The sequence below is a fragment of the Castor canadensis genome, chromosome 5, assembly GCF_047511655.1.
Source record: "Castor canadensis chromosome 5, mCasCan1.hap1v2, whole genome shotgun sequence".
In the NCBI taxonomy this organism is placed as follows: domain Eukaryota; kingdom Metazoa; phylum Chordata; class Mammalia; order Rodentia; family Castoridae; genus Castor; species Castor canadensis.
Genome location: NC_133390.1, coordinates 147,547,573 through 147,571,071, shown reverse-complemented (window position 1 = coordinate 147,571,071; position 23,499 = coordinate 147,547,573). Strand labels below are relative to the sequence as shown.

At 39.0% G+C, this 23,499-nt stretch overlaps 1 protein-coding gene across 14 annotated transcripts in view; it reads left to right on the top strand.

Moving 5' to 3' along the window:
- Nucleotides 1-23,499, top strand: part of Plcb4 (phospholipase C beta 4) — a 381,620-nt gene that overhangs the window by 267,388 nt on the left and 90,733 nt on the right. For all 14 annotated transcript variants that reach the window (XM_074074368.1, XM_074074360.1, XM_074074366.1 and 11 more), the window contains 4 exons: nucleotides 883-942; nucleotides 2,215-2,358; nucleotides 20,192-20,271; nucleotides 22,562-22,615. In XM_074074368.1, the coding sequence (XP_073930469.1) occupies nucleotides 2,329-2,358; nucleotides 20,192-20,271; nucleotides 22,562-22,615 (164 nt within the window). In that variant the 5' untranslated portion in view covers nucleotides 883-942; nucleotides 2,215-2,328. The remainder of the gene's footprint in view (nucleotides 1-882; nucleotides 943-2,214; nucleotides 2,359-20,191; nucleotides 20,272-22,561; nucleotides 22,616-23,499) is intronic.

Genomic DNA, 23,499 nt, shown 5'->3' with positions numbered 1-23,499 from the left:
TCTATGAAGTGCCTCTTGAAGGCATGGACCTTACACGTATTCATTCATTCAAAATATTTGAAAACATGTTTTCATGTGCCAGGCATTGGGGTACAGTGGTGATCAGGACATTATCCTAACCCTCATAGATTCTAGTGTAGGTGCAAAGTGAGACACATTTTAAAAAAGTTACAAGTTGTTGAATGTTGTGAATAAATTCAGATTTGTTACAAGAGCCTATGACAGGCAGCTCTGATTTAATCTTGTGAATTAGGAAGATTTCCCAGAAAAAGATATTCAAGCTAAAACCTAAAAGGTATATGAAAAGGGTGTTCATTCTGTTATACCTTGGGACTTAATTTGATGCATAGTACAATGAACACAAGTAAGGGACATTTGCATTTAATTTAAGAAACGTGGAATTGGAGTTATATAAAAGTTTATTACCACTTAATATTTTGTGTACACATATGTATATTTCATGACATGCAGACATTCTTAGCTATATTGTATGTATAAAATAAACAGAATTTTATAAATATTTTATAGTTATTCAGTATACTCATATATATATTTGAAATAGAAAGTTTGTGGAGTCTTGGTTATTTGTAATTGTTGAAGATAATTATTGTTACTTGGTTTTCACTCCTTCTTCTACTTTAATCATCATTGACTTCATCATCAGAAAATGTTTGCTAAGAAGCCAGGTATACTAGTATGTAATCTCAACACTGGAGAGGCTAAGGCAGGAGGATTGCAAGTTTGAGGCCACTCTGGGCTGCATAGTGAGAACTGGTCTCAAAAAAAAAATAAAAAAGGAAAGAAAGAAAAGGAAATGTTTGCACTTTGTGCATGAGTCTGACAGAATTTAAGCTCATTGCTGGTTGTATTCTCTCTTTTCAGGAAGGACAAGTGCTAGAATGTTCCCTCATCAACAGTATTCGGCTGGGAGCCATACCAAAGGTACCTGTGATTGGTGATTGCTGTTCTTCTAGACATAGATTTACACAGGTTGAAAATGCTCTTCAGGATGTTGTTTAACTCATTACTGCCCCAACACCATCAGTGGGGAATTCAGACCTGACACAATTTAGATATCTTCTCATCTGTAACTTTTGGTGATTGACATTGCATTATCTTTACTTATATTAGAAATGATTTTAACCTATGGACACTAAAAGCTTTACATGATATTAGCACCAAAGAAACAGTTCCCTAAACTCAGAAACTAATTTTATAAGCCTATCCCCCTTTTCTTAGCAAACCTTGATTCACTTTTCATCTGTTGTTGACATGGAAATTTAAGTGACTGAGGTAGACCCTTATTTGTGTACCTGTGCACGCAGACATTGGCTCACCCAAAAGGCTCAGTTTGTCTCTGAGAGAAAAAAAAAAAAACCAAACAGGGTGCATAAATCAGTATTCTTCACAGTGATTGATTTGTTTGAATAAGAAGCTATTTGCATAGTGGTGCTAGGAATTTTTAAAAATGTTTCTTTATAGAATATTTTATCACAGTATGTATTCCCTCTTCTATAATAGCCCTGCAGGTCTAGCTGTTCAAAACAAAATTACATTCCCATTTGTTTTTATTTGTTTAGAGCTGTCTTCTTCTACGTTATTAAATTTTCTGTGTAACTATATGTTGGCACTTCCTTCTGAGTTTTTTTGGAGAACAAAGACACTATTTTATTTAAGAATTAGGCCAGACTTTCACAGCTTTCATTCTGATTGAGGATGCCATGACATATAGAGATGAAAATGTTCACTCTGTGTATCCAGGCTGTTTGGAAGACTTAATCTTGTTTTTGAGACTACTCTGTGGTAGCTGGCTGTGATAATGCCACATTTGTTTATGGAAACACTTGTGACTGTCTTCTGGTGAGAGGCTCCTTGGATCTTTGTGGACACAAGTATGCTTAGTCATAGTCTTCCTATACCATTTTTATATTCTAGGTCCTTCAGTAAATTAACACCAGAAAATATAAGCAAAGATTTTTAAGACAGCTTTCTAAATCAAAAAATTTATTATACCTTTCTTAAGGAATTTTAAGTAACATGGAGTGTTAGAAATTTCAGTTCTTAAAATAATACTGGCTTACTGGGCATTTTGATTAGGAGAAAATAATCATTTTCCCTATGTATATTTTTCTACCAAATGTGGTTTCTTCTTACCATGTTTTCCTCATGTTCTGTGATCTAACATATATTTCCTATTTTTATAACCCTGTGTAGGATCCCAAAATTTTGGCTGCTCTTGAAGCTGTTGGAAAATCTGAAAATGATCTAGAAGGGCGGATAGTTTGTGTCTGCAGTGGTACAGATCTTGTGAACATCAGTTTCACTTACATGGTGGCTGAAAATCCAGAAGTAACTAAGGTACCATCAAAATAGCCTCCCCCTTCTCCCAGCATATGCTGAGAGATTATATGTATACAATTTTTTTGCTTAGTATAACTTTAATGTATACTTTTAAATTGAATTATCATTTGAATTGTTTTAAAATCCCATTGCTTTGCTGGTATTGTTTGTGTAGAAAATTCAGCCAGCACAGTACCTTTTTAGCATGTCATTCGTGTAGAACAACAACCCACGTACTTGCTGTGATGTGTTGTAGGAAAAGCCAGCTGAGGACTCCTCAAAGTTGAATGTGCACAGGAGTCCCCAGGATTTTATTAAAAATGCATATTCTGATTCAATAGGCCTGTCGTGGGGCCCAGAATCTGCTTTTCTCACAGGCTCCTAGACGCTAAGGATGTTAGCATATCCATAGTTGACTAGCGGTGGTCTCAGAACTGCTTAGTACAAATACAGTGTGAGCCATGTGTGTGACTTAAAGTTTCATTATAGCCACATTTAGTAAGTAAAAAAGAGAGACGGGGGATAGCTCAGTAGTAGAGTGCATACTTAGCATGGGCAAAGCCCTGCCTTCAATCTCTAGCCCCAAAAAAATAAATAACAGTAAAAATATTAAAGGCAAGGGACCAGAGGTGTGGCTCACTAGTAGAGTGCATGTCTGGCATGTTCAAGGCCCGCCCTGGGTTCTCTCTTCTCCACCAGAGAGCAATGCAAGTGAAATTAATTTCAATAAAATATTTAATTTAACCAAATATATCTAAAATGTTTTCATTTTAACATGACATCAGTATGTAATTTATTGGTGTCCTAGTTGACATTCTTTTGTTCACACTAAGTCTTTGAAGAATTTATCTCACCAAATGTTTAATCCAGGCGAAGGGGCCAACTTTCATTTTAATGTAGACTACATGGAGAACCAACTTTCACACAGAAGAAATTTCCCAACTTTGAGCAAACCATTTTACCAACTTTGTTTTTCTACTTCTCAAAGAGCATCTTGTATATTTTTTCTCCTTATTTCACGTAGCTATTTTAACAGTCAATAAAATCCAGATGATTGGAGTTTCTAAAGTTGAGATTTTAAATCAATAATTTCTGGTCATATGAGCCTGAAAATATGATTGTGCTTTTTCAGTCAAAGATGAAGTCATTGTGAAGACATCTCCGCAATGTGATTTGTTTTCTTCAGCTGTTCTCAACGCTTACAGTAAATAAACTTGCCTTGCCACTTCTACTTATTTACAAGATTTGGGCTCCATTCCGTATACCTATATTCTCTACTAAATTTAAGTCCCAAATAAAACCATTGACCCTTCTTTCCTGCTCTTCCACAGTGGTCATTCATCTCAACAGCTCTATCCTCTCAGCTGCTTAGCCCATGAACACCTTCCTTTTATGCCCTATGTGTCAGTCCACTAACAAATACTCTTAGCGCTGCATTTCCCAATATATCCAGTGTCCAACTACTTCTTACCACTACCATCAGTACATCGTGTTCTAGACTGAAATAATTTCTCCCTGTTCTGCTCCAAGAGATGTCTACTGGTGTCTTGGTCCTAGCTATATCCCTTGTATTGTAGGTAATAACTTAAAACTACTGCTGGAGGGTTTTAAAAATATAATTCAGATCATTTCCTTCCACCTCTCAGAATACTTCAGGGCCTCCAAGCTCCTATAAGATACCACCCTGATCCCCCTTTCCCTTTCTGTTGCAATCTCCTTTTATCCTTTGATTTCCGTCCTGCCTTTGGGAATTTGCATTTGCTGGTTCCTCTGCTGGAAACACTCTTGCGCTTTGGGGCCATTATTGAGAGGTCAAGCAGTGTGACTGATAACTAAGATGGCTGCTAAGTGACTAAGGGTCTGACTGGGAGGGTAGCATACCCGAAGTGGATATGACAGACAAAAGGATAATTCACATCCCAAGCGTGATGGAGTGGGACAGCATGAGGTTTCACCATGCTACTCAGAAAGATATACAATTTAAAACTTATGAATTGCTTATTTCTGGAATTTTCCATCTTATTTTCAGACTATGAGTAGCTGAAACTATGGAAAGTGAAACTGTGGAGGGGGGGGTGCTGCTATATTACCCTAGTGCTGTATACCTAGACTTTGTGCAGATTAGCTTAGGAAAATGATCTTTTGACAAGACTGAGAAAATGTGATTTGATGATAGTCTAAAAGGAACAAGAAGATCTGGTATCCCAGGGTGTTATTTTCAGAGTCATTTTTCAGGATATAATGGGACTGCTGCAGCTAAGAATCCATGACAAGACTGGAGGTTTTGACCCTGGTGTCTTGGCCTCTTTCCAATTTGGATCATTATATCCTGCTTACCTAAATCCTTCCTGTCATTCCGGTTGAAAATTTAGCTTTCACTTCCTCTCTTGAAAAACGCTGTTAAAAAAAAAAAATTGCTAACAAATTGCTGCCACTTTCATCCCAAACCCAGTGTACATTTGGGTAATAAATGGGTCTGTATGTTATGTAGCTTAAAACACTTGAGAATAAAAGCAGCCACATGCAGAAGGCATTTCCCTATCTTTTCTAAACTGTAAGAAAGCTCTTTTTCCCCCAAAATTATTCTTGTCTCTTTGCCTATTATTTTACCATAAACTATGCAAATTATTTAGTACTGAGCATTACCCCAACTTATTTAGCTGGAAAAGCAACTCTGGTTTCTCTCTTGTATTTCTTTCTCTCTCAGAATACAACTAGCTTGGAAGGATTTCAGTCTCTAGCGAGTGGAAGGGAGTTCAGATGTCTTTCATTAAGTTACAGCTGGTGCTACACAGCAAACTGAAATCAGAGTCACTGTACTGTACATAAGACAGAAATGCAACCCCCATTTAAAATTTCCACAAATAAGGCTGTTTTGTTAAACCAAGTTGAATTTTCCGTTGATTACAAAAATAAGCTGTTACTATGAGGTTCAAAATGCAAAGATTAGAATTGAATTTAGACAACTTTCAGACCGCTTATTATACTTTATGCAGGTTGTAAATATTTGGCGAATTTCACAAATTATGCTTTGTGACTAAATCACCAAATAAATACATGAGTCACTACTATAGAAATTAAATTAGAAAAATAGTATGTGTTCTTTTTGTGTACAAAAATGATAAAGTTGGGTATTTATTTCAGGTGATAAAATATTATTTTAACAAATTGAGTTGAATGTTAAAATTGCTTTGTTTGAACTTGAATTATGTTGAGTTGAAGGTTTGCTGCAATAGTTCCTGGAGAAGGGATTTATTCTTTGTTTTACTGGGAAAACAAAACCAAGTTGTCTACTTAGTTCCTCCTACTGACTCTGCCAACATCCTATAGAATGTGTCAGTCTCCTGGCTAGTTCCTCTACTGATATTCAAACACAGAGGTACTCCAAGGGATCAAACCTGGCTTTAGCCTTACGTGGGGGCTTTGTAGAAATGGAAGTTCGCGGTCCCATCACAGCCCTAATGAATCTGAAGCTCTGGGAATGGAGCCTACTAATGTTTTTAATAGGCTTCCCAAGTGATTTTGATGACAGGTGAGGTTTGAGACCCATCGGCCTAGGGTACAAATAGAATTAGACCAAAAAGACCAGTTTTGAACCCAAACAAGTTTTTATAAAATTGATTACAGCTTACAGGTAGAACTGAGAGCTGTCGTTTCACCAGTCTTGCCATTGATCAGAGTTCACCAAAGATGAAAGTGAACCACTTTTTGTGACTCTAGACATTTAATTTTTCTAAGCACTCCATGTTAAAATGCTGCCTCTTGAAGAGCAGGTAGTTTTTGTTTTGTTTTGTTTTGTTTTGTTTTGGCTGTGCTGGGGATTGAACCCATGCCTGGCACATCCTAGGAAACTACTAGGCAGATGCTGTACCATTGAGTTATACCCCCACCCCTAAAGTGCCATTTCTTAAACTGCAATTTTAGTTGTATTTTTTAGGCTAGTAGTTCCCAGGCCCCTAGCAGCTCCAGCAATACCTGGGATCTTAGAGGTGCAGATTCTCAGACCCAGACCCGGCCTTACCGAATCAAAAACCCTGTGTGCTAGTATTCTAGCTAGCCCTCCAAGTGGGTGTGATACACACTCAAGGATGAAAACCTCTGTCGTGTGGAAATGCTCAATCCCTGGCATTCACATCTTGCTTTTCTTGCAGAAGCCTAGGAATAATTGCATTAACTTGCCGGCTCAATGCCCTGACTCACCAGAGCCATGCCGGCTACATGCTTAAGCAACTCACTTGCAAATTTTAACTTCCTGCCAATCATCCAAGTGTACTCACTGAAACTTTCTTCACCACATTGCCTCGAACATTTTTTTGTTCTGTTTTATTTTATTTCGTTTAGTAGTACTGGGGTTTGAACTCAGCGCTTTGCACTTGCTAGACAGGCATTCTACTACTTGAGCCATGCTGCCAGGCTTAGCTCACAGATTTTTTTGAGGCTCAAGTATAGAATATGTGAGTGTGGTTGGGGTTTTTTTTTTTTTTTCATATTTCCAAGACTGAAAGTTGGCTTTTCCTTGTTTACTTTGTTTCCCATTGGAAATAAATCAATGAAGGGCATAAGAAGCTTTCTTGAGTGCAGAGCTGTGAGTCAGAGCAATTGAGTGGGTTAGTATTCTTAAGCTTTAAATGCCCTGTTCCACCTAAGTGTTTTCCTCTTGCCAGATAAAGACAGTAAGATTTGTTGTTTTTTTAATTATTGGGTGGGAGTTAGATTGCTCATGGCCTAACTCCCATCTGCACATTTAGGACATGAGCACAAACAGAGAAAAGTTGGACCCACAATGTTGCATCCAGTGAGAAGATTGTAGTGAACATTTTTTATTGGACCGTTTGACTAAGAGCTTGGCCAGCTTTGAGTGCCAAGCTAAGTGCTTGTGAAATGTATCCTCAAGATTCTGTAGAGGTACTGAAAAGTCATGCTCTGTGTTGAAGGAGATACCACATGAAGTTTCACTTCTAAGAAGATTTCTAGCTGGTAATAACATGTGGGTGAGAGCCCCACTGCTCAAAGTAGGGTCAGGCACCAACATGATCAGAACCTGCTGAATCAGAATAGGCATTTGAACAAAATGCCCAGGTACTTCCTATGCACCTTAACATTTGAGGGGTTCTGAGGCAGAATACAAGGTAATCAGTTGTTACTTGACTTCAACAGTTGTACAAGAACTGGAGAAACATTTGACTGTGGAATCCAGGTTTGTTCCTGGCTGAAGTTAGAGGACAGAGGTGGTCCAGTTCCCTGATACCTGATGACAGTTGAATCTCAAGGATTTTAATTTCTCTAAGAGGGACAGTGTCTTTACCCTCTAATCAAACGACAAGTGAAACAGAGATAGTTCCTAAATTAATCAGATTATTGCAAAAAAGGAATAAGCAAAAATAAACAAAAGGAATATATGAAAATATTGGAAAGAAATAAGTAAATGAAAATTACACAAGTACAGAGTACCACTAACAAGCCAAACACATGCTAACAAAGAAGAAAATATCCAAATCGTCCAGACCAGACCCTTCAAGGTGACACTAGAACAGGTCCATATGGCTGCCAAGTTGTCAGCAGTGAAGTAAAGGACTTGTTCACTCAGGCAGAGCCTCCAAACGACAGTGCCAATTTAGACTGAATACTCCCAAGACTGAGTCACAGTGAGATGTGTCTCAAATGGCAGTCTGAAGGACCTTATATTTATAGTTCCAGAAATTGAATTGTCTCAGCTTCCAGATATCAATTTCAGAGGGAAAAGTCCCTGACACCAACACTCTCATTTGCAAATGGGCACCCAGTTGTCACTGTGGTTGTCAGTTAGTCTGCTGTTTGAATCAGCCTGAAGTAGAGTTAGTTCCATTGATCATAATGAAAATACCAACTTATTTGGGTACACAAAAATCATGTAAAACACACATTACAATAATAAAAATCTCAGGTCAAGACTAGGTTTTAAGTCCAATTAATTGTAGATATGATGATACAGCTACTGGTCACTTTGGGTTGGAGAGGCTAAGGGGCAGGGAATTTTTTTAAAATATGCTCCCAGGCGTCTTTTTATCATGTGACCTGCATGGATCATGTGATATGAGCAAGATTGCATACTACTGGGGGCTTGTCTGTTGTGCCAGCTCTTGGCCTCACTATTCCTATGTTTTGCATATCTAGCCTTTTAACATTCTGAAAATGTGTACCTGTGTTTTCTTTTTAAATACCTCAGCTATCATTTTTCTTAGCACTGGGCTTACTTAAAATTACAACTCCTTACCAAAATACATGTCCAGCAACACAAACTCTGCCACTATTGGTTTTGCTGTGGTATTTAGGGAGTTTCATCACAGGATTCTTTGAGAATTTTGAGGTTTCTTTGAAATTATGAGAGTAGCAAAGTGAGAAAGAAGCCTTGAGCCTGGGCCTAGCTCTTCCATGGTCTGTCCAGAGCTACACTGAGCATAGTGGCAAAGTCTTTTTAACCATTTGCATAAACAGTGCATTTTGACTGCAAAAGGAGCATTGCTCCTTTTAGTAGAGCATGCAGGTGCACTGCTTTCTGCATAAAAAATGAAGAATAAAAAGAAGAAAATAAAAATCCTTTAGAGTGCATTCCCCCATCCTGTGTTTCTTTTTCTAATTACAGTGAAATTCACATAATATAAAATTAACCATTTTAAAGTGAACAATTCAGTGCCATTTAGTACATCACCATGTTGTACAACCACCGCTCTATCTAGTTCCAAAATGTTTTCATCATATTCAGGGAAACCCCATGCCCCCTTACCACAATCCCTGGCAAAACCCAATTTGTCTTTTTCATGCACACACAATTTTCTTTTATATCCAGTTGGTCTCATGTTGTTTTTAGAGTTTAATATGCTGCATTTTGTCCCTTAAGACAAAATTTCCCTTATTTATCACTTTGTCTTAGGCTTTAATGTCACTGTAAATCCTCATGATCTTTGAGATGGATTTTCTTGGTGTTCTAAGCTCTTTTTTCTTTGGAAGCCTTTTGCCTCCTCGACACATCTATTTAGAATGCTATAACCTTCATGGGGGCTGTGTTTCTCATTGCTGGGGCCACTCTGACTGTTATGTTTTGTGATCTTAACAGTTGAAGAAAACTCTAAACCCAGCCCAGAGCACTTCATTTTGCCCTAATTGCAGGTGTTATCAGATGACTCCACCAAGGGAATGCAGAATGAATCCCGCTAAGCTAATTGTATCAAAAACATAATGTGAAGTTTGGATTTCACCTTTTGGCCCTTGGGAGAGAAAAATGTCACTACCTTTAAATTGCTTCTCCATTTTCCACACAACTCCAGTTTTTACTGCTAGCAAAAATTGCCACTGGAAACATGTGTAACATGGCCTATGTGTATTTGTGCATTTTTTAATCTTTGGGGTATGATTAAAAAATACAATGCATGAGTAAGAGACTCGTTGCCTTTGAGCTCTGTATCTGGAGCAAGTAATTTTGAAACCAGATCCTAGGATTCCACATGCCAGGTCCAGCCACTCACCCTATACACCAAATAAAGAGAGAGTAATGGTGAAGGGCAGAGAAATGAGGTTTATTTCAAGGCAAAATCAGCTCTGGGAAAAGGCAAAGTAAATACTTCAGCCCATCTTCAACCACCATCTTTGGAGTACAGACATGAGCTGTAGGTTTAACTAGATAAAAGAATTAGAGCAGGGGATGAAAGGTGTGTGTAGTTAAATAGTCCCAGTCACCAGGTATGGCCTGATTGCCCATTATCTCAGTGCTTGTTCTTCGAGGGTTCTGAGGTTATTATTGGTCCTGACAAGGCTCTGATATTCCCTTCCTTTGGGGCAGTTTCCTTTTTCCCTCCTGGTAAACAGTGTGATAAGCCGGGTCTTTCCTGGATTCCAAGGTGATCGCAAAGTGACTGCAGACAGAATGGCTTAGAGCAAAGAGAGATGCAAAACGAAGGCAGGGAGGCCAAGCTTCTCTTCTTTTACTGAATTTATGGGCTCAAGTAAAAGTCAGTGTTTTTCAGTAAAAACAGTTTACCTCTTACAATTTCATCGTAATTAGCCAGTGAGGGAAGGACAGTGTTGACTGTCCTGAAGTTTTGTTAAACAAAGCAGACAAACAGGAAAACTATGCCACAGAGAAGCATGCATAGACCTGAAAGCTGAAAATAATTCCTGGCACTTTATGCAAATTTGCTGACCACCAAATACAAGTTGAGCATCCTAAATTCTAAAATTCTAATTCTGAAACTCTTCAAAACGTAAAACATTTTTAGCATAAACCTGAGGCTAAGATGTAGGAAATTCCACACTTGACCTTGGGTCACAGTCAAAATGCAGCACACTAAAATATTCTACAAAATTATCTTTGGGCTATGTGAATAAGGTATATGTAAAACACAAATGAAGTTTATGTTTAGACTCAGGTCCCATCTCCAATAAGCATTTCCACTGAAGATATCCCAAAACATCTGGTCCCAAGCATTTCAGATAAGGGATATTCAACCTGAATTGACAAGAACAACAATGGCAAGATTTTTTTCAGTTCATATTATGTGTCAAGCACTGTTCAAAGTGCTTATGTGTATTTTTTTTCTCACACAACTCTATGTATTAGGTTTTACCATTATTTTCATTTTACAGAGGAAGAAATAGGCCCAGAGAGGAAAAGTAACTTGCCCAAGGTCACACAGCCAGTAAATAGTGTTTTGAACCTTGGCAGTGGCTCCACTTTAGATCTTCGAATTCTACCAGTGCTTTGTGTTGCAATTCACAAGTTGGCTTATTTTTTTCACCTGTATAAAGACAGAAGTGAGAACAGTACCTTCTACCTGTAACACAATATCAGCATAATGTACCACTTAGGTATATGTTTCAGTGTGGTTCTCTGTGGGGAGGTAGGCTTATAGGGGTGGTAGTCCGCAATAGATTCCTCTAGTAACCAATGATATCATAGATATTTTATTCAACAAGACATTTTTTCCAGAAGTATCATAATGATGATGTAATCTTGGCATTAATTTGTTCATCTTTATCATAAATATTCAATTTATCAACACTGTTTTCCTACTGTTGTCATCCTCTCCTCTTTATTTGATGTGTTTGTGGTAGTGAACTTTCCTTAGAAGATAGTTAGATAATGAAACTCAAGCCCACTGAGTTAGATTCTTTGTGATACCTCTTTTGTTGAAAGCCCTATTTTGTTTGTAGGATCACCTACAGACTTGATCTGCACTAAACAGGTTGATGCTGCCTATAGAAGAATTAGTCATAAACTCCTCGATTGATTTTGTATATCACAGAGAATCAGCAAGTAGGTTGTCTGCATGGTGAAATCCTATTTACATTGGCATGACCTAATTTTCCAACATTGCCAATTAATAAATATAAGGAAGAATGTGAGCATGGGAGTGGTATGTACAGACCATCAACCAAACACACAACTTTAGAAATACCTTTTAACTCACCAGGATTTTGCAGAGTTGATAGAATTGAGACCAAAAAAAAATACACTATCAAGAAAAGATGATTGTTTCTGACTGGCATAGGATGATTGAATACTTTTGGTTTTCTCAAATTTTTTAAATTCTTCATGTATTTTAGAGCTGTCCATCTGGATATCAAAGAAGTGTTACATAAAATAAACTGAATATTTGATTTTTATTTTCAATGATTCCTGGAATTTTTAGGAACATAGCTGCTTTTTGAACTCTGGAACACTACAAATGTCGTATGTTGCTCATCTAGTCAGAAAGTGCAAATATAAAACATGAATATATGCAGAGTGTACATATGTTTCTTCTTCATGACTGTTCTGTACCAGCCAGTCTGTTTTGGGGAGTAGATATGGTTAGAGGAGACAAGGTTCTGTAGACCCAACAGGACATTGTTACAGGGTATCTAGAGAATCAGGCTTAAGCAATGCTGAAATTTTTTGTTAGGCATGCTAAGGAACAGAATTCCTATCCCTTTCAGTACAGGAATTTGACACTTCTGCCCCTGAGTCATTACCAAGAACAGCACCGTGTCCTCTTCTCTCTGTGACTATTTAGAGGTCCTTTCTGACCCAGCCAGTGTTGTCAAGATAACCAGCCAGGCTGACAGCCTGTTTTGACTATCTGAGAGTGACTGAACTAATTGTGAGTAGGAACACATAAATATTATCCTGGCCTATCCAATTCTATCCGTCAAACACCGCCGCCCATACTCATAGTCGGCAGCTTATTTCCTGCCTAAATACTCATTCACCATGGTGGGAAAGTGATGTAAGAGTCAGATGGTGCTTGGTGCATTCCTCCTTTAACTTGCATTAGCTTCACTCTGTGGACAGATTATAGCAGATGAAAATGTTTATTACCTGGAAGACATTCAGACTGTGTCAAGAAAAAGGCCTACCCTAGTGTTCTCTTGTTTGCTTACTTCTCTTTTGGATTAGAAATTTTTATGAGAATTATTACTGACTTCCCAAGGGCTTTTGTGATTACTCTTGTATTATCTCTCTACTAATCTTTTGGTAAATCTCCCTTTGCTGCCTGGCTACAGTCTCAGAGGTAATTGCTGTTTGTTGTTATCACAGGCTCACAAATTTCACCTTCCTTCTTGGGTTTATCAACTGGGCTTGTCCAAGATGTTATTTTAGCTGCATTATCGTGCATGAAATTCTTCACAATCTCTGTTATCTTGCATTCTTCTTTCTTGTGGCAATAGTTTCAGGTTTTTTTGCCTCGTTCTATCACCACTGTCATAATCTGCCTCTTTGCCTCTTCCCGCATGAACTAGCAGGAGTTTCCAAAACTAACATCCATATCTTGTGAGAGGTACACATCATACCTGAGAAAGTAGTTGACATTAAAGAGAGAAAATGTTTTACCTTTTCTTTTGAACATGGTTTAGATGTTGGTCTGTGATATGCAACAAATTTTGGTAGTCAGCTCGCCATTTAATCTTAGTCTTTACCTCTGAGTTTCATAATTCCTGGGCCTCAACTCTGGTCCAAATTGCGTGAGGACACAAGACTTTGGGAATGCTGGCCTTCAACCTCCAGTTTCTCCTGCTGTTGTATAGGTGCCAATCGTGGTTCTGTGGTTGATGATTGGCCATTTGGTGACCCAAGTCATGTTGTGATCATGTACTCATCTTACAAAGCAGAATTCTGTCTGGTTTCTGTACCAAGTGGTCTAGTAAATGCCCTCCCTCCCTGGAAATGCACACCTTCCAGAGCAGGTTTCTTTCTTGTGGTGCCTACTTTTTCTCAAGCAGGTGAAGCTGTTACTTCTGAAGGGCTTTTTTGGGCCATGTCCCTGCTGCCTGATGAGATCCTGGAAATCAGCACCTCTGGGGTTTCCCATGGTCCTGTTACATCCTCTTAGCCAGGCTCCCTCTGGCTGCCAGCATTGCTTTTGTAATGCCTATAATGGTCTTTAAAATGTTCAGCAATACATTGCCTATTCGGGGAAGGGGAAGAGGGATGTTGTGTGAATGTGTGAGAATTTTAATCCAAAACTGGAGAATGAGAATTTAAAATTTGATGTGTCCCAATTGGTAGTGCTCACCCTAAGAGTGGTTAGTTAACATTTGAAAGACTTGAATCAAAAACATAAAGGTCATTCACAATACATAAGTTATACCTCAATAAAATTGATTAAAAATAAAACTAGACAAGCTCATTCTGCAGTGGCCACTTAAACACCTTGTTGCTTGTTAGCACCAGATGCTCTGATCTAGCACGTTATAGTGTTCCCTTCACTAAAGTCACTTGAAGGATTTATTAAAATGCAGATTAATGGGCCCTGCCCCCAAGTTGCTAATTCTTTAGGCTCTAGATGGGGCCTGAGAATCCGCATTTCCGTAAACTCCTAGGTGACACTCAAACTGCTGATCAGGAGACCCCTCTGAAGAATCACTGGTGTGATGGAGATAGACCTGCTTTTTCCTTGGAGGGCTTCTTAGTGGTAAAAAAGAAAAAGTGGGTGTTCACCCAACACCTATTTTGCTGGTGTCTTAGTCTTAGACTTCCAAGCCTCTAGAACTATGAGAAATAAATTTCTTTTGTTTATAAGCTCCAGTTTATGATATTTTGTTATAGCACTCTGAACAGACTAAGAAACTAAACCCAGACCTTCCCAGGATGGGGGGTGTGAGGGGTGTGCAGTAGAAAGAGACCTCCAATGTGAGAGGGGCCATTTTTCTAGGCCTGTGTTTCTTAGACTAATGTGCACACAGGTTACCTGGGGATTTTGTTAAAATGCATGTTCTGATCCATTGAGACCTGAGACTACATTTCTAACAAGCTCCCAGGAGATGTTGATGCTTCTGGTCTAGGAACCACCTCTGAGTGGTAAGAGTGTAGAACAGTGCTTCTGAATGTGAACTTGTAAAACAATCACCTAGAAAGATCATTAAAAAATAGATTTCTGTTCTCCATCCCTAGGTCTAGCCTATCATTTGCATTTTTTTCTGTCTTTTGTGCTATTGGGATTTGAACTCAGGACCTCACCCTTGCTAGGCAAACGCTGTATCACTTGAGCCACTCCAGCAGCGTGATTATTTGCATTTTAATCATTTCAAAATGATTCTGATGTTGCTGGTCCCTAGATTGATTTTTTGTTTTTGCTTTTGTTTTGTTTTTTGATACAGGATGGTCTGTGTAGCCCACAACCCACACTGGTGTGGAATCTGTGTTCCTTCTCTCTCAGCCTCCCAAATGATGGGATTACAGGTGTGTGTCACCACACCTGGCTCTCAAAATATTTTAATTATCAGGTCTTTAGTTACTTTTTTTTTTAAATATTTTTGTTCAATTATTCACATGTGCATACATTGTTTGGGTCATTTCTCCACCCTGCCCCCCTTCCCCACTTCCCCACCCCCCCTCAGTTTCAGGCAGGTCTGGTTCTGCCCTTATCACTGATTTTGTTGAAGAAAAGACATAAGCATAGTAAGAAAGACAAAGCATTTTTGCTAGTTGAGTTAAGGGTAGCTTTACAGAAAGATTCCTACTATTGCTTTCATGTACCCATGTGTTATGACCCATGTTGATTCAACTCTAACTGATACTTACATTGGTTCCTGGTCCCCTGCTCATGATAAACTGTCCTTTTAAGGTTTCTGTATTAATTCCTCTGGAGTGGAGACATCAAACGCTTTTATGTTTTGGGTTTTCTACCTCCTCCTATATCTCCCGTATGTGCTCTCCTCTTTTCTTGTGATCCAGCTCCAACCACATTGCTGCATTTGCCCTAGATCTAAAGTCCGCATATGAGGGAGAACATACGATTTTTGGTCTTCTGAGCCTGGCTGACCTCGCTCAGAATGATGTTCTCCAGTCCCATTCATTTACCTGCAAATGATAAGATTTCATTCTTCTTCATGGCTGAATAAAATTTTATTGTGTATAAATACCACATTTTCTTGATCCATTCATCAGTAGTGGGGCATCTTGGTTGTTTCCATAATTTGGCCATTGTGAATAGTGCTGCAATAAACATGGGTATGCAGGTGCCTCTGGAATAACCTGTGTTGCATTCCTTTGGGTATATCCCCAAGAGTGGGATTGCTGGATCATATGGCAGGTCTATGTTTAGATTTTTAAGAAGTCTCCACATTTTTTTCCAGAGTGGTTGCACCAGCTTGCATTCCCACCAGCAGTGGATTAGGGTTCCTTTCTCCTCACATCCTTGCCAACACTTGTTGTTGGTGGTGTTTTTGATGATGGCTATTCTAACAGGGGTGAGGTGGAATCTTAGTGTGGTTTTGATTTGCATTTCCTTTATGGCTAGAGATGGTGAGCATTTTTTCATGTGTTTTTATTGGCCATTTGAATTTCTTCTTTTGAAAAAGTTCTGTTTAGCTCAGTTGCCCATTTCTTAATTGGTTCATTGATTTTAGGAGAGTTTAGTTTCTTAAGTTCCCTGTATATTCTGGTTATCAGTTCCTTGTCTGATGTGTAGCTGGCAAATATTTTCTCCTACTCTGTGGGTTTAGTTACCTTTTGAACATACTTAGTTGAGATTATGCCATCACTTCCACCAGTAGCCTCATCTTTATTAACAGAGCCAACAGGATATGAAGATGAAGCAGGATATGCTGGTTCCACCCTTTAGAGAATTTTATTTTGTCATAAGCAGATAGGTAGACAAGAACAGGAAATAAAAAAAAAATTCCAGGATATAAGACTCCACTCTAAAACCCCAAGATGGGGAGATACTATGTTCTCATGTATGAAAATGGAAAGATGAGACCTGTTGAAACTATTCTAAGGATAGGGCAGAGGGCCTAAAGGAGAATGATGGGGGGGGGAATTTAACTAAGATGTGTTGGAAACAACTTTTGTAAATGTCACAATGTACCCTCCCTAGTACAGCAATAATATAATAATTAAAATAAGATAAAACCCCAGATGGCCCATGCCATTGATTAAGATAATGGTCCTATGTCCTTATGAGCCCTGTCTCCATTTCAAGTTTAAACTGGGAAGGGCATCTTTGATTCTCTTTGATCACATGGGAAGTTGCAAATCAATGTGCAGTCATGGAGGTGCATGCCTTTCCACACTCGGCATCCTCTTTGCAATGGCCAAACCATTTGGGGGCGAGCTACAGGGAAGGCCATCTTATTAACTAAAACCCCAAGCCCCACAGCTTCCTCCTAGTCAAGCTTTACCTGAACTGCCTGCCTCATCCCTTGAGGTGCACTATCCCTGTTCAGGCAGCTGGACTCTGTTCAAACTGCCCACCTCCCTCCTCAAGGTATAATCTCATCTTTCTAGTAAATCATCTTCATTATCTTCTTACTCTTCATGGTTCTTTTGCTGCACCTGGGAAAGGATCCTATCTTAGGTGTTGTACCCAAGAGCCAAGGAGTATATGGAACACTCCAAACACTAATAACAATTACATGGTAAACTTGAAGAGTGCCACGGGGTCTCTGTTTTTATTTGTCTTGACAGTATGCTTCTTTGACTAAAGACCAAAAGGAATGCTTTTGGCAGATAGGATTGAAATGAAGGAGCAAGAATTCTGCCTGAAGAGCTGACTCAATAATAATGGGGGCTAATGATCTTAGGATCTAGTTATCTTAAGAGGACCAACCTATTTGTGCATAGAAAAAGGACAGAAGCACAAAGAGCAAAGTGTTGTTGTTGGATCTCTCTTCATGTGAACAATGAGGCGAAGTGATGTTTATTTTTTTCCTTGTTAGTCTTTGCTTTACATTTTTCCTACAAAGGGCATTTAAGTATTATTTTCATGTGACAGGGTGGGCGGGGAACCTTAGTAATGCTTTTGAAGTAAAAACAGTGAGATATATGTTCAGTGTAAGTCCATCTTTTTCTGATCTAGTTTTGTTGTACCTGTCTCTTTGCATTCTTTTCGTGGGAAAGGGATTCATTTTGTCTGTAACAGTTCTGGTGTTTTTGACTGCAGTGGAGCTAGTCAAGGGTACGATCTGGAGGCTTGATGCTGGCTGCATGGAGAAAATAAGTGTAATGAGTTCTAGAGGAGAGAAATAAAGTTCTCAGTAGAGGATTAGATTCAGCTCCTTCTGTGTCCTCTCCCCAAATGACACAGCACAGGCCTTCAAAAGTCTTTTATAGGATCTCCCATTCTTCTTCTTAAAAAGGCTAAAATAAACTTTAAGTTAGTTTAGCTTTAAACTAGTTTAGAAAAAGTTGGAAAAGATTAAAAAATGAGAGGACAAGTGGTATAACTCATGGTGGAGCACATGTTTAGCACAAGGCCTTGGGTTCGATCCCCAGCAACAACAAAAAAATTAAATTAAAATTAAAGGAAAAAGTGAGAGAACAGTCAGTAACAATCACAGCCCGTTAGGGAAGTGGGGAAGCCTTGTACATCTGAACATCTGTTGCAACTTCCTCTGTGGTTGGGCTCCTCAGCACCCAGACTGCCTGTGTCCATTAGGACAGCCCAACCAGAAGGAAAGTGCCCACTGTGGTAGGAGCCATCTCATAAACCTGACCCCATCCAGCCAGGGTATATGTTCAGAGGGCAGCAACATATGTCTCTGTGGGTATGATGTGTATGATTAACATATAAACTTATTTTCAACAATTAAAAAAAGACCTTCTTTAAGTCACTTTCTTTTGTTTGCTTCTGATAACTGGAAATGGTCAAAGTTGATAGGCATCTAGTTTACTCTTGGCAAAGCTTTCCAAGGAAACTCTAGGACTCTACTGACACCTACTGGTATTTATTCTATTTCATGTTTAAAAAGAACACCGAACACAACAAGCATTAACATCGTTCTTCTTACAGTTATTTGGTCTTCTTATGCTAAGTGTACTTGACCTGACAGATAATAGAGAGAAGGAAAGGCCTGAAGGGACCTTTTCCATGTTATAGAAGGAGTGGTATGGACAAGTCATTGTGTGAAAATATGATACGAAAATACGATGTGGAGAGCGGACTGCAGGATTTTTACTACCCTTGTGCCCTAGTTGCTCTGTGACCTTGGGCTAGGTCTTTGACCTTGCTTTCATTGTTGCAAGGCAAAAAAAAAAAGCAGGAACCTTCCCTCCCAGTACCCTTTAGGGCCTCTGAAGATGTTGGTGGCATTTGCTATTAATTAAAACATGGACCCTGTCACTGGAGTGATGACCTCAGAAGTCATTCTAATAAACAAGATTCTTCACCAGTGCACTATTTTCAAAAGACCCATGAAAGTTGTTTATGCCTCCCCAAAGCCCACCATGTGTGGAATTTATTTCTAGAAACACTGAATTAAAATGATCAAAAAAAAACAGTGACGTTCTCATTGACTTGTCTGTTTGTGTGCCCTAGGAAACTATGGATTTTGTTTTATGTTTTGGAACATGTAGCAAGTCTTCAGGTTGAAAAAATGCGTCCGAGTTAATGCCAACCAAATTATTTGTGCTTTTTCTGTCTGCTCTTGGGAAACTCTGTGTGGGTTTGTGGTTTGTTAGGCCAATAACAGGATATTTGATAATCTCCAGGGGGCTATAGTCCATATTTAGCCTGACAGAGGAAGAGAGGTCTGGTGATGAAAAATAAGTGAGGCTCTTCTTTAATGCTACTGTTTCATTTCTTCCTCCTCCCTCAGAATCCTGACTTTCCCATTATAGTTACTGAGGCTTTCGAAGCTATTTCCAGTTGTCAGAAAATGGCCTTTGCTAGATACAAAAAGAAATTTACCTTTTATTCACTGAGAAAGCTGTCAGAAATTACTGGAGCACAAAAGAGTTCATTTACAAAAAAAAACCTGTTAGATTCTATTTAAAAGCATAAAATAACAAGTATTGGCAAGGATGTGGAAAAATTAGAACCCTTGACATGTTGATGGAGTCCAAGTCCTTATACAGAAATTATGTGAACACATCACTGCTTGTTTTGGGTGCCCTGACAATCCAGGACTCTTAATTTTTAAGGATTTGTTGGAAAACACAGATAGGTAAGAAATGTAACAAGCCCGGATTAAAAGAATCACACAATACAAGTGAAGAAACTAAATCCTCTAACATGAATAAATATCCATCAGCAGGTAGTGTATACTATTGCTTAGAAAGAAACAAGGTTGCCAGCAACTGAAAGAGGGCTTATATCTAAACAGACTGCAAACAGAAAGCTTAACAAGTCAATCAGTGGGCAACATTCCTTTGAGGCAACCCAGTATTTTATGACACTATTGATGCCACATTTATCTCTATGGAAAGAATGAAAACTGTTTATTAAAGAATAAAATATGAGCATGAAAAACGTAGATAGCTATGTGGCAGGAAGGAGATAAAAGCAAAGTTTATAGTTTTTTACAGTAAATGAATACAGACTGTCTCATAAAAACCCCCATATTTGGCTGCAGTGGATTTGTTCACCAAGAACACTTTTTTTTCTTTCTCTCACAGCAATGGGTAGAAGGCCTGAGATCAATCATACACAACTTCAGGGCAAACAACGTCAGTCCAATGACATGCCTCAAGAAACAGTGAGTTTTGTTTGTATCACCCTTTGTTCTTAGAAATTATCAAGCAAATGGTGTGATTAGGATATGACAGCTACACCATCTGTGGCCAGGCCATTTCCTGCCTGCCTTTCCCTCCGTGTTCCTGATCTTAGAGAATGAGTTGACTAATACATACCTGCTCTCTTCGTGGGAGAACTCACATCTCAAATCCCACATTAAAAAAGTGATCAATGGCCAAAAGTTACTGGAACCTTAATAACTCAATATCCTATGGGTTTCGAGCATTGGCTTTTGAGTCCCTAGCTGAACCTTCTGATAGATAGCTCTTATGTGCCTGGGACTGTAATAGCTGGACAATGGAGTGGTTCAGTCCTCTGCTACATGCAACTGAGAAATGGGGAGTGTAGGCAAGAGGAGCATTTGCCAAAAAAAACACATTCCTCTTCTGCAGATATAAGTGCTTCCTGTTTAGCATGCAGTCAGGAATCCAAAGGTCCTTCTTGAATTTTTTTTCTAAATTTAATCAATCAAGGATCCAAAGGACTTACCCAGCTTACCATCTCTAAAATCTATGGGGGTATTACAGTAGTGGAATTTTAAACCGACTGTCAGGATGATATGAAAGTTCCCGCAAGTAGTTATCCTAGCCAAAGTCAAACGCCAGCCTTTTTGAAAAGCAGTGATCCATAAGGGTTGGGGCTACCTGCCTTCACATAGCCACTGGCAGGCAACTTTGAGGCGCTAAAGGAAACAACACTGAAAAATTGTGGGAATAAGCTTGCATCTCTCAAATCTAGGCCACAGCACCAAGAGTGCACCAGTCATTCATATCTTATCTTATGCCTAGGTCAGTCTCCTAGCACTTTTGGTCCTTACCTCCTGGTCATTTGACAGGTGCTTGACAGTATGACTGCTGGGCTGTCGATCCCAGCTTTCTACTTTAGACAAATTCTTAGCCCCACTGTGCACATCTATGATTCATAATTACCATGTGGATGAAATTGGAAAACACCTAAACAAGCACCTAGCTCCTGCCTTCTCCATTTTGACTTTATAGTACCCATCCTGTTAGTGGAGAGAAGTTATTTAGTAATAAATTGTAAATTCCTATTTGTAACTGATTTTTATTTTCCTTAGCTGTGGCATATTTTCTTAAAGAGAAACCCAGTGAATAATTCAATGTTATGACTTCAAGTAGTGATAATCCCAAGGGATTTGAAGTGACCCAAATATCCATGTAGAGACACTAGATACTGTGTCGTGTCTGGATCCCTTTATGGTGCTCGTGTTCACCCAGCTACCAGCTATTCATCAAGCTCTTAGACTTGACTACTTCTCCAGAGAATTGCTTTCTGCTAAATGGGAGCCTTTGAGCCCACAGCCAATGACAGGCTGAAACAGGGTACACAAGGTCAGCCCCTGTGCTACCAAAGCTGGTGCATATCACAAGATCAAACTAAAGCTCCAACTGGGATGACTTTGCTTCAATGTTCTCCCTGTCAGGTCCTCTCCCTCACTGCCTTTTGTCCTAAAAACTTCCCCTAAGTAATTAGACACTTGGTTTCTAGGAAACTTCTCTTTAGACAGAAATGTTACCAAGTCACGATGTTCTGCAGATTGTTAGACTATATTATTGAACAGTCAGAATGGGAGTCATTAACTAAGAACAGTTCTAGTTTTAAAGTACACATAAATATTATGGGTCCCCATAACATGTTATGGTTCCTAAGAGCCTGGGAAAAGCAAGGAGTTGCTCACATTTTGATGATATCTCTTACTGTTGGAGATGAAGGACGGTATCCATTCAATCTACATTGTCACAGTGGGAGCTGGAAAAAGGAGGATGAGCAAGTCCTCATCCTCGTCAGGACAGGGTTTTACAGATGCATTTCCTATCCCATAAGTTAATACAGAGCAATAATTAAGAACAAATTAGTACTGATGTGTTGTGCTCAGTGCGAATTGTCAATTTTGTAATTCATCTAGGGTTGGCAGATTGTAAAATATAAGATGCTTAATTAAATTTGAATTTTAGACAAATAACAAGTAATATTTTACTAGAAGTATGTTCTAAGTATGAAACAGGACAAATGTGTGCTAAAATAATATCTGAAGTTCAAATTTAGCTGAGAGTCCTGTGTTTTTGTTTGCTAAATCTGAGAGCCCTCAACTCATCTCATCATACATAATTGCCCCTGATTTTAAGAGAAAATTTACTTTGTTTGAACAAGCTATCTTTCAAAGTTCTTAACTGAATTGAAGCTGTTCTCCTAAGAAACTCTAAAGCAATGTTCTTCCTGTTGTTTTCCAGCTGGATGAAGTTGGCATTTATGACCAACACAACCGGCAAAATTCCAGTTAGGAGGTAAGTTGGTCATGCTTGGCCATACACCCTATCCTTGATCAGCTTTTATGGTACCAAGCCAAAGACAGACTCATCTGCAAGTTCTGTGTGCTAACTGCCTTTAAGATACTTCTGCAAGCTTACCTTGAATTGTTTTGTTTTGTGTTCAATCTGTTAAAATCGTGCGTGGAAGTAACATATCCCCCAGAACAGGTATCATTAACTATGATAGAGAACATTTGAAAAAGTAGCATTATTTCTCAATCTTTAAGGAAGCAGGTTTTGAGAATTTAAATTTCATTTACCTACCTACCTGAGCAACCACTAGCTAACATTAAAGAACACTGCACCTGCAATGGCAGCACAGGGACTATCGAGCAAGTGTGCTGGTTCTGGATGGTGCCTTCCCATTCTTAGCATTGCTGCTCATCTGGTGCTCAGGCAAAGTGGGGCACTGTCATAGCTCAGGCTATGTGACAAAGTGCCTTAGACTAAGTGGCTTACAAACAACAGAAGTTTATTTCTCATAGTTTTGGAGTGTAGAAGTTTTGAAAACAGGGTACCTGCATGGTCCAGTTCTAGTGAGGACCTTCTTCCAGGTTGTGGGCTGCTGCATTCTGGCTGTATGCTCACCTTGTGGAAAGAGGGATAGGAAGCTCCCAGGGGTCTCTTTTATAAGGGCACTCATCCCATTCATGAGAGCTCCACCCTTATGATATAATCACTTCCTAAAAGCTTCAACCCCTCATACCATCACATTGGGATTACGTAGGATTGAACTAGTATTTCAGCAGTACACACACTTCACAGTGCAACTTCCCCCTTCACCCTGCCCACTTTAACAGTGACAAGAGTAAAAAGGCAACAAAATTTAGGTGGAATCAAGAAGGAAGAGGACATAAAGC